Raw genomic sequence first — 12,675 nt, forward strand, 5'->3', positions numbered from 1 at the left:
TTCAGATTGCAAAGCAATATGCTTATCATGACTTTTAAGTTAAATATAAATTTTAATTAGTGTCATTACTGATTCAGAACATATATTCAGACTGTTATATTCAGATTGCAAAGCAATATGCTTATCATGACTTTTAAGTTAAATATAAATTTTAATTAGTGTCATTACTGATTCAGAACATATATTCAGACTGTTATATTCAGATTGCAAAGCAATATGCTTATCATGACTTTTAAGTTAAATATAAATTTTAATTAGTGTCATTACTGATTCAGAACATATATTCAGACTGTTATATTCAGATTGCAAAGCAATATGCTTATCATGACTTTTAAGTTAAATATAAATTTTAATTAGTGTCATTACTGATTCAGAACATATATTCAGACTGTTATATTCAGATTGCAAAGCAATATGCTTATCATGACTTTTAAGTTAAATATAAATTTTAATTAGTGTCATTACTGATTCAGAACATATATTCAGACTGTTATATTCAGATTGCAAAGCAATATGCTTATCATGACTTTTAAGTTAAATATAAATTTTAATTAGTGTCATTACTGATTCAGAACATATATTCAGACTGTTATATTCAGATTGCAAAGCAATATGCTTATCATGACTTTTAAGTTAAATATAAATTTTAAACGAAATTAAAGCTAAATAATACCTTTGTTTGAATAATGGGATTCTAGTTGAAATAACTGCATTAGTTTTTATATTATGTTGTAGTAATTAAATGCAAAATGTAGGAAAAATGTAAATAGGTGAATTTCTGGTTTAATGAAACAATTTTAAAATTTAATATAATAATTAAAATTAGCAATTAATTAATGAATATCGTTTCTGGTGTGTATACATACTATATTAAACTATGATTTTCCTGTTAAAACATTTTATTTTGTTTTCGAAATCAAAATAATAATAAATAAATAAAAACATTCTTATATAAATTTCGGTAAAAACCATGGACAAAAGGAGCTTCAGTATTTTGACATACACATATTTTGCGTATAAAATAAAGTATTAAAAAAATCTGAAAGGTTTCAGATTTTAAATTACGTCCAAAGGGGCGTTTTTTAACATTTTGTGTGTTACCTTTCTTTATTAAATATCATGTTCCTCGCACTTAAACCATAAGATCCAGTGCAACAGCAATATCGCAAAATAGTTTTAAAACGAGCATATCTTTAGAATTTCCGATACAGAGACTCACGCGCTGGAGATAAAAATGTTTTTTCTGCACAACGTTGCCATTGCTCGCTTTGAAATCCTTGAGTTTGTTAATCAAAAATTCGTCAAAGTTTTAAAAAATAGGAAATCGATCATAAAACAAATTTCAAATTTCAAATTGGGTCTTCCACATGCTCATATTCGTTGGAGGATTACGTTATTCAAAATTCGATGACTCTATGTACCGTTGTTTTATCACAATACGAGAAATATACATACATTTATGCAGATTTTCATTATTTAATTTCTTCAAATATAATGCAGGACTCTAACATTTTATGGCAACAGTTTGAAAAGTGAACCGACATTTATCCGTACGACGCAAAATGCCAAAACGAAACTAATAGTCCTTCGGGATTCAAATCCCTTTGGACTAATAACTAAAAAAACATTTCATTGTTCATTTAAAGACATTTCTTTAGAGATTCATATTTTTGAATATGTACATGATTCCTCAAATCATAAAAATTTATTGCTAGAAGAATCTAGAAATTATACATTTATACGTCAAAAACTAGTCTTATAAACGCCGTGCTTCTTAATAAATTGTTTCCATTAGAACAATATTCTTTAGTAGCTAATGTTTTTAATTTCAACCAGAATTATGCCTTACTTTCATTACCATAAAGATCGTCTGTTACATATTCTAAATAAAATAATAACATTTATTTAATTGATGTTCAATTTTCAGTAATTAGTGTTTATTACGCTTTATTTTCATAAACATAAAAATCATCTGTTACATATTCGAAATAAAATAATAACATTTATTTAAATGATGTACAATTTTTAGTAATTAGTATTTATTATTACTTTCCAGTGATGGCTTGCTACTAGCAGAACTCGTATTTAAATTAGGTTTTGTGCAGGTTGCTAACGCTATGAAAGTTCTCCGAATTTCGGAACTGCACATGCAATAGACATAAAAGTTCATTGCGTAATTCGACAGCTCTAAAACATTAGCGATAGCCCTGAATAGCTGAAAACCAAAGTTAAATTCTTTATCATCGCTATTAAGTATCGTTAAAATAGCCGCAGGTGTCATGGTGATAAAGAAAAGTATCACAATGCCAGCTAACAATATGATGAGTCTTTGCTCTTCTCTGTATTTCTTGTTTCCATCCCTATGCTGTTGTGCGGCAGAGTTTGATGTAGACATATTGAGCATCTCTCTTCGTTTTTTGAGTGTTTTTCTGAAAGTCACTATGATGGTAGTATTCAAAATTGCTAATAACAAGACAGGACCTAGTCGAACAATCACTTCTTTTACCATGAGGTACACTTTAAAAACAGTATGCGATGTCACTGGTATATACTCACATGATATATATTCAATTTTCCTGCTGAATGGCAATTGCACGGCCACTGGTTTCTTCTGAAAACATACCGGTATATACAAAACGAACGCTGAAATATAAGCTGCTGTTATTGAGCGTTTGGCCCGTTGTGTATTATGCACTTCTTTAAATCTCGTTGGTAAGCACACAGAGAAATACCTATCAATCGTTAAAGCTACAACTAAGAACACACTGCTTGCCATGAAGGCATTCACAAGTGGCATTTCAATATGTGAATAGTATACAGCTGCAGTGTACGTCCTTGGTTGCATACCGTGAAGTCTAAACATGGAACTCAAACTCACCACAAGAGACATGAGATCAGATATGGCTAGCCATGTTAGGTAAACAAACGTAACTCCTTTGAGGTTGGGTCTAGTAAGAACGGCTAAGTTTATGAAATTTCCTAGAATTCCAAGGGCAATAATGATTGAGCTCACTACGCCATAGGCGATGAATTTTAATTTTTCCACGTTCTCATTAGAAGAGTTTTGAAGTTCTGGAGGTATTTCAAAAAATGATGATATATTGACCGAAACTGTAGAGTTGGTTCCTATACTTCCGAGCTGGCTGTCTGGAGTTGGACATTCCCCCATTAAGTATTACCTGCAATAAAAAATGACGATATTAACACACACAAAAAAGCGTAAATATAGCTCATGAATTCGCATGAAAATTATGGAACCTGACGTATGGAACAAGAAGATGAACAAACATCAAGGACATCAAGGGATGAACATCAAGGTGTTCATTAATCATGGGAAAATAATCAGTACTCTAATTATAATATTTAGGAACGCTAACGTTTACGTAATCTGATTATCTAAGAAGTTATGCAAATCAATATTATATAAAATACTAATTCTGTACAACAGGCATAATCAAGTCCGGTTCGTGAATCGAATGCCGCATGCAGAAATGCTAATCGAGATCAAATGAAATATAGTTTTATTTTGGAGAAATGTTAATATCAGTGGTTCGCAATCTGTTTTGCTCATATACTCTTTTTACCACTGTCTCCTCAGCCTTTCGAAAGCTTGAAAAGTACATACACATTTATTTAGACACATTTTTTTTACCAGCATATCAAGAGGCAGACGGAGTCCTGCTTCTTGATGTGCTGGTAAAAAATAATCTATGTCTAAATAAATGTGTATGTATTTTTCAAGCTTTCGAAAGGGAGAGAGGAATTATGATCTTTTAGCAAGGGTGAAAGAGATGCATGGAACAAAAAAAGGCTGACCACCATTGCACTTAACTGACAGGCTTCAAACGTATGGTAACATAATGTAATTTAATGCTAAGGAAAAACGAAGAGAATGAGCGATATATCTATGTAAATTTAAGACTTCAAATTTTTGTCATCAAAGAGAATATTGACTCTGTAAAGAAAATTTTTGAAAGTCAAATAACCAAAAATTTTATTAGAGTAATAAAGATTATTTTTTTAAAAGTTGCATGCAAAATGTAGGATCATATGTCGACAATGGGTTCGACTGTAAGTTGAAGTTTTAATACGGCATTATCAAAAGTTGCATGCAGTAATTTTGTCAAGTAAACAAAACTCTGTCAAGTAGCAAACGATAATTTATGAATTTCAAAAATATAGTTGTAGTTAAAAAAAATTCCAAGCAGGAGATTGTTTTTTACAGCAAAGCAAAGTAGTCTAGCCTACATATAAGATGTGGTCTCTTCTTAACAGTTATGTTGTACTTCTTGGAACACATCTGTTTTCCGCTACTAAACACAAGTAAACAAATGGTAAGTAAGCACTATTAAACTGTTGCAAACGCAAGTAAATTAGGAGGTGCAACAAAATAGTATCAAATAAAAGATAAAACTACAAAAGCTGGTTAAATTTTTGAAAAGTTAATTTTTACTTCCTTGTACGAAGTAAGGCTATATTACGATACGATTATCCTGAAAATACTGCATTATAAAGTGCTTACGTTGCAACTATAATAATCTCTAAGCCTGCCTGCCACATTAAAGCTTTCAGCAATCAATATTTCGTTGAAATTCATCGCAAAAGAAGGATGTCTTCTTAATGATTAATTTGAGTAACAAAACGCAAAGCGTTTCAAAAAAGAAACTTCAGAACTTTTTTGCTCTTACGTGTGTTGTAATGTTATACGCTTCTTTTTGGACTGCAAGAAATGGTGACTTTTTATTGTACCCTAACAGCGGGGAGTATGTGTAAAAGTTATAATATATGAGAAAAGACCCACCCCTTGACAAATGATGATTGTGAAAGTGTCGCCTGGCGATGCAATTTAGTTATGAAAAATGAAATAAACGATTCATTTTGTTCCACGGGGGACTGTCTGTAATGTCGCAGCTGCGGTACATTCCATCTGAAGGTGACAGGCATACTGCAGAGAAAGGAGTAATGGTGAAACTACGACTAAAAAGAGAAGAAAATATCCAGAAGAATGATTCGAAAAGTTGGATATCACGTGTTTACTGTAGAAAACAGCAGAGTGCCCCTTTTGGAGAATTCTTGTGCTCTTATTTTAACTCACTTAAGATGTTTCTTTGATGCAGCTCTCTCTTTCACGGTTACAGCGATTTATGAAGGATCAATTAAAATAAACCTTATATATAGCAAAATCTCTGACTGTTATGTTTGCAAAATAACTTCACATATCATACTCATGATTATCAAAGATTAATATGTTTAATTAATCTCTAATTTTATTTATTGTTAGATTTTAATTCATTTCCTTATTTCGATTTAATTCAAGACGGATACTTTTTATTGTGTAGAGAGTTAAACTAGTTATTAAAGTCTATTTTTCTGCGTTTACCACCTTACATTACATTTCATTATATCTAATGCCTCGCATTTTTATTATTACATAATGTTATGGCATATTGCCAAAAAATAATCATTCATGTTGACACAGAGATGTAAGATCTTTGATTCTTTGCTCTCAGCTTCTGAGCGCATTTGTCAGATGTGAATAAACTTAATAAAAATGAAAAACGCACGTACGCGTTGAAAGAAATGTTACCCTAGGAAACAGCGAAAGTGTGTTGCTATTTTAACTTTTTTATTTTTAAATTTTGCGCTTATTAAACTTTAAAAGTTGACACATTTGCTTGTTTATTTCACAGCGATTTTAACAGCTCTTTTCTGAGCTGAATATGTATTTTGTTTAAATTTCCGATTTAATTTTTTACTTTTATCAGTAGTTATTTCAATCTTATATCACATAATTGGATATTGGCTTAGAACTTTTTCTTAGTTCTTCAGCCTATTGTATTATATATATGTGATGTACCAGCTTTTGTCCGGAATAAATAGATTGGTGACTTACAAATTTCTTTCCGTTGTTGATATTGTTGTTAGATTTATTTCCAATTTTTTGAAAACTATGGGGTTTGTAATTAGATGCATTGGGTCGATTATCAACAAACTGACGATTATTATTTCGGAAATTAGTTTGTCTGAATTGTTGACTATTCCTATCTCTGTTATAATTTTGCGAATTTTCATCTTTAAATTCATGAATTTGTCGAAGTTTGTGGGCTTGTTCTAGCCAAGTTATCGGATCAGCGGGACTTTGAAAAAGCATCAAAGACTTTAAGTTCGTTGGAAAACCATCTGTCAAACCTTCTAAAATAATTGATTTATCCAAATTAAGCCGCTTACCCACTTCAATTTTCTTTCGAAAGTAATTTGTGATGTCTTCTCTGGCGTTATATTTTAAATTAGCGAAGTCGCCGAAAGTAGTTAAGGTGGGATCGATAAAGTTTTCTTTTAATATTTGTTCAAATTCTGAGTAAGTTTTTAGGTCATGGCAATTTTTAATATAGAGTCAGAGGGCTTTTCCCTTAATGTAATGAGAAATATTTTGAAGTTTCCAATTTTCGTCCTTATTTTGGCAGACTTTGTTAAAATAACCTAACCAAGAAATTATGTCACTGTCCTTAGAATCTTCAAATGGAGTAATATTTAAATCTATTGTATCTTGATTCACGTTTAGTGAATCGTCAAGATAAACGGGTTCCTGATTTGTCGACATTTGTAACTGAAACTTTAAAATTTTCTTGAGAACAAAATGTGCACTTTTCTCAAAATATTTTTACAATAGTTAAAATATTTTTTTTTTTTTTAAAACCAAAAACTCTTCAGAGTATTATCAACACTTCATAGAATAATAGACTTAAATAAAAATTTTGTATTCTCAAATTTTATGATTATCACTACACATTTCAGGATAATATCAAATCTTAATTAGAATACTATTAACTAGAATAAGACTTGAAATTTAAATAAACTCGTAGTTACTTTAACATAATATATTTAAACCAAACTATTGTTGTAGCATCTTAGTTCACAGACTGAGAAAAAGTAATTTCTTAAAATCTGTTCTTACTTGGCTGTTGATATTTAATCCTGCTCATTTGTATGCTGTTAAAAAAACACAGCATAATTGATTGAAATTCTTCAGCTTCCTTCCAGCAGACGATATCCAAATCATGCGGCTCTAACTATGAGACGCCCTTAAAATGCGAAGACAAAGCTGTATCACAATTCACAATTCTTCAATTGCAGTACTTGACTAATTTCTTAACATTTCCTTTTGACTTTTAGTTTGTTTACAGTATTTCATTTTGACTACTTATTCATATAAAACACTTATTTTGATAATAATCATTTTACACAATAATTTTACTCGTATTTTACCTTTTACTATCGACATTAAAAGTACATTGCTAATGTAATTAAGAGCTAAATTACTTTGGATTTAAACTCTTAATTACATTAGCAATGCACTTTTAATTAATAATTTTGTTTCCTAGTCGATTTGCTTACTAAATTTCACGAAATTCTTTAACAATTAAAATTTCTTATTTTAGCATATATTTGGTTTTGAATAATAGAGGTATCACAAGAGGTATCGACGGCCTCATCCGCGACCATGAGCGCAAACACGCATGCGCCATTCGGACCGAATTATTCTCAAAATAGGGTGGAATGATGGGGACTTTTTTTCCTTCTGGAGAAAAGACCTTTCACTTCGCAGCAAGTAATACCGCCCCTTTTGGACGAGTCTATGCGTTTTGGCAAAATGCCAACCAGGGTTGCGCTATAGACGGTCGAACTATATCTGCATTAATCGCTATCATGCGGCTTCCATCCCTCGGTGATTATCTCCCTCTCGAACTCTAACAGCCGAAGATATTGTCTTTGTTGTTAGTGCAATGGCATCCCTGATGAAAACGCGTCCTTCTGCAACAGATTAAGTAAAGGCCTCTGCATATCTTTTTACGTTCCAAAGAGATCGAAATTCAACGCTCTGTAGTTCAGTTACGCAATATACAAATAAGCTGTATTTTTACTATTTTTGTATCTGCCTGACATGCACCTTCATGCTATGGGCCGTTAGAATACAACAATTACTTCTTGGGGGGCAAATTATTATGACAATGAGTGTGTTCCTGTCACGTAGAACGTCGCCAGTCGTTGACGAAATTTGGTGTGATTCATTTAAATTATGGCAAAGCCTACGAAGACTTCTTGCCTAAAGAAAGGAATGCCTTCACGGAGGATTTTTTTGAAGAAAAATAACTTATATTCTTGATACACATAGATTAAACGTGAAAACACTGGTGCAGCCGGGGAGATTCGAACCCTCGTCAAACTACCGGTGTTTATTGCTTTCTCTGGTGGGCCCAACCCATTACTAATGCTGGAATAGAACACCCAAACATAAAAGTGTTTGGCATTTTAAATAAAATTAATCATTAATAATTTTAGAGATACATTGTGTGTAATGCAGGGTGTCGCATCAAAACAGCCCAAACTCTGCACAATCGTATTCCTCGCCTGAAATACGTAAAAAAGGCCAAAGAGTTTACCTGTATGTTGCATAATTTCTGAGTTAAAATAGTTCATACAAATGCATACATTTGTAAAAGCTATTGCACTATTTTATTTATTTATTGAAAATTTGGATTATATTTAAAAAAGACCGATTTCATAATATGTATCATTACTGCAAGCTAGAATTAGGTCAATAACTTTGCAAGATGATCTGTATGGAAAATAAGACCATTTTTTCTGTACTCAACGTCCACCAGTGACTGAGTGTTAAGATCGCTAATATATTAATTATTCAACCCGTGTTCAAATCTCAGCGAATGAGGTGGGTGGATAGACTTTTCCATAGTTTTCCCACAAAGTCCTACACAAAACCATCCCTTTCCTAAGGCAGATAGCATTTGTGTGCTTTGGCATAATCCACCCATTTGTGTGCTTTTCTGCTGGAACAGTCATCTATAGGCATTAAAAAAAATTACGCTTTGAATTTGTACCTGGAGCTGTGGAAAATAGATCATTCAAATGCTTGTAATTACGAGTAAATTATGATTTTTAACAATTTATTAAAAATATGTGTTGCCTTTAGTAACAAATTAATTTGTAAACAATGATGTTACTGCAGATATTAGTATACATAAGATGATTTTGGACCAGAATCAATTTTCTACTAGTTACAGCGATTAGGGATTCAGTTGGATATAATTATGAAAATAAGTTTTCCCCTGTTACGAATCCCTTTGTTAAAAAGAGAAGGTTAAATAAAAATTTCCTCAGCCATTTTCAGTATAATATCAAACATATATACATGTATAAACCAAATTCCCTGAACAACAATTACAATTTCTTTGCAGTTGTAATTAAAATGTAACACTGTGAGTGAAAAAATTACAATCACACCGTAACTGTAATTACATTATATATATATATACTATATACTCTGTAATTATAATTACAATGTAATTGTAATTACAATTACATTAGCGTAACTGTTGATTGCAATTATATTTTACAATAGATATTTAATTTCAATTGATTTTATAATTGCTTTGTAATTATAGTTTAATGTAATTGCAGTGACATTTACATTAAGATAGTTGTTAATTGTAATTAGATTTCGCAAGTACAATGTAATTCCAATTAAACTGCAGTTGTAATTGAAAAAGACATTGCAATTGAAATTGGAATTATATTTCGCAGTTACAATGTAATTCTAATCACATTGCAATTATAATTGAAAAAAGTCATTACATTGCAATTACATCTGGCCCAACTATGCTATAAGCCATATTTTGTTTCCTCGCAGAATGGTAATGTTTGAAAGCAAACTGTATGACTGTATGGCTTAATTCTTTCGCATTCTTTAAAATCTTCTCCAGCTGATCAAGTTGATTTTTGTTAAAATTTTAAATGTCTTCCATACTGAGTTTTCCTTTTTAACGCCCCTTTTTTTAACTTCCTTTAATGGCTTTCAGGAAAACTGCTGTCATAACGTACAGTCTTATATTAGAAATAACGAATGTATGTACAGTAGATGAAGTGTTGAATGCTACTGTACATTTTTATATTCGCAATACAGGGCCCACCAGCGGCCGAGCGGTAAAGTCGCTGAACACTGGTAGTTCGGTCCGAGGTTCGAATCCCGCGAACGGGCTGGCTGCATGGGCGTTTTCGTGGTTTTCCCCATGTGTAACGTGTATAGGAGCCAGTTTCCCTTAGAAAGTCCTCCACGAAGGCATCCCTCCCCTTAGGCAGATAGCCCTCGAGGCTTTGCCATATTCACACACACACACATATATTCGCAATACTATTTATATTTGAGATGTAAATCAATGAAAGTATCCGAATGATTTGTTACAGATATCTTCACCTGTAAAAGGTTACTGCTTAGAGATGTAAAGAAGATTTCCCATTTTTTGTTAGCTTAAAGGAGCGTTAGGTCAGAAGGGCTATTAGTCTCGAAACGGCATTTTGAGTCGGTTCACTATAAACGGAGTATCACTATTTAAATTGTTGTAACCAAATATCATTGCCTGCATTATATTAAAGAATTAAATAACGAAGAATCTGCATGTATTTATGTATGTTTCTCGCATTATGAAAAAACGACGGTACCTACAGCCACCAAATTTTGAATAATGTAATCCTCCATCCGAAAATGGGCATCTAGAAGCCCAAATTTAGAATTTGGAATTTAATTTGTTTTATTACCTATTTCACATTTTGTACAGCATTTATGAATTTTTGATTAAGAAACTCAACGATTTCAAAGCGAGCAATGGCAACACTGTACGAAAAAAAAAAGGTTTTTACCGCCTACACTCGAGACTGTCTTTAGGAAATTCTAAAGATATGCTGTTTTTTTGTGATATTGCTGTTGAATTGAATTTTATGTAATTTAAGTGAGAAGAATATGATATTTAATAAATAGAGCTAACCCACAAAACGTGGTGTAATATAAAATTTAGGTGTAATATAAAATCTGGAAGCTTTTCGATTTTATGTTACGTCCAAAGGGGCATCTTTTTATTGTTTTGTGGGTTCAGTATTGCTGTGAAAATTTTAATCTGTAAATGGTTCACAATATTTTTTCGCTTTCATTATTTTGCGTTTTAGTACTGATGTATTTCTGAATAATTTAGCATTGCCTAAGTCATTTAAATTCATGTTTAATATTTTTAGACCATGTATACTACCCCATTGTTGCAAGGACTTTAAAATCTTTAGAAATTGACATTCTCAAAATTGCCAAAAGATTTTGTTAGGAAATGCCCAGCCGCGGTAAGGCGGGTTTAGGGTTGCCAGAAAATGGGAAGGCCAGATTTAGCGTGAAATGGCATGATTGCCAGATTTGGCGTGAAATCGTCCATTTGGCAACAAAATTGTTGATACGCCATAGACGGTTGAAGAACATTCAAGAACGAATTCTTACCGTTTTGGCCCAGAATGTTCCCGATAGCAGCCCAAAAGCTATATAAACCGTGCCTGTACGCAGAGTAGCAGTCGATCGAGAGTCTATCGAGTTCATCATCAGTCTAGTGTCGAGTTGGTCGTCGGAGTATCGCGAGCTTAGCGAGTGCATCGCGATTTGTAGCGTGGAGAGTCTCGAGAGTACATAGAATTCCGAGAACGAGCGAACCGAGTCGGGAGCTGTACTCTAGTGCTTTACCGTGAAACCGTCTTTACCGTTATAGCCTGATATCCTGAAGCGCTGATTGTTTCAGCGTGCTTGTCGTACTTTTTCGACGACTGTAAACGTGTTTTTGGAGCTGTTCTGAGTAATACTGGCTAATAAATTGTGTTTTCATTCTTCATCAAGTGTTGTCGTTAATCACTCAGCCACGAATCCACGAACCCGTGCGGAGCGCAACAATATTTATGCAAACGTATAATTTACCCAAAATTACAATACACAATAAGGTTACATTTACATATAATATACATTAAAACTTTATAATTATGATTTTCAATAAATTTTGATATTATCTTAGTTCAATTTAATGGCAATTTATTTAATGAAGCCGTATTATTTTAAATTATAATTTCTATATGACCACCATCATATTATTTGTATTTATTCTTCTGTTGATGATCTGCGTACTAAAAGGTATTAATACCACGTACTGAAAGGTACTAATTTAGATCTTTCATAAAAAAGAGTTGCTGTAAATCTAGAAATAGCTGTATATTTCTAAATATAAAAAGTATGACTTCTTGCTTTGTGTACAACAGCTTTGGATTCAGTGAATAATGAAGTGGCCAAGCCATATGCGTACACTCAGTGATTATTAATTAGAGGACAAAGTAGAGTACCTGTAACCATGAAATTAGTTTCATTATCAACAGAGGAGCTGAAATCTATTCAGGGATGCAAATAGGAATTGGAATCTATTCTATTGCCAGAGTTGCAAAACGGGAGGTGTTTTAGGTAACCATGAATATCCCACTTATTACTCAAATTGATCGAAGGGTACTATGTCTCTAATAACAATAACTAACATGACACTCTTGATGAAATTGGAAGTATTGAAAGAAGCATATCTATGATTAATATAAACTGTCTCAAGATTATATCGGTGAATAATGTAGAAGGAATCGGTGAATAATGTAGATATGGGAAGCTTCAGAGAATTCTGGCTCATCAATCGAAAATATTACCTTAATGATTTTAGCCGAGGTAAAACGGAAGCAATGACCCGACAACTTTGTGCAAAAAATGATTTGTTTTGTTCACTTTCTGTTCCGTGTTTCCCCCGGAGATTATATTATTTTTAG

The 12,675-nt window shown here is 32.4% G+C and overlaps 1 protein-coding gene across 1 annotated transcript; it reads right to left on the minus strand.

Moving 5' to 3' along the window:
- Positions 1-1,792: 1,792 nt before the first annotated feature.
- LOC118193631 (putative G protein-coupled receptor AH9.1) lies at positions 1,793-3,173 on the minus strand. Its single transcript, XM_035364778.2, has one exon. It carries the CDS (start codon positions 3,167-3,169, stop codon positions 2,033-2,035), a length of 1,137 nt encoding a protein of 378 aa, XP_035220669.1. The 5' UTR covers positions 3,170-3,173; the 3' UTR covers positions 1,793-2,032.
- Between the last annotated feature and the right edge of the window lie 9,502 nt (positions 3,174-12,675).

Source organism: Stegodyphus dumicola, chromosome 5 (genome assembly GCF_044657685.1).
Source record: "Stegodyphus dumicola isolate Sdum_Otavi_A_Nest chromosome 5, ASM4465768v1".
In the NCBI taxonomy this organism is placed as follows: Eukaryota; Metazoa; Arthropoda; class Arachnida; order Araneae; family Eresidae; genus Stegodyphus; species Stegodyphus dumicola.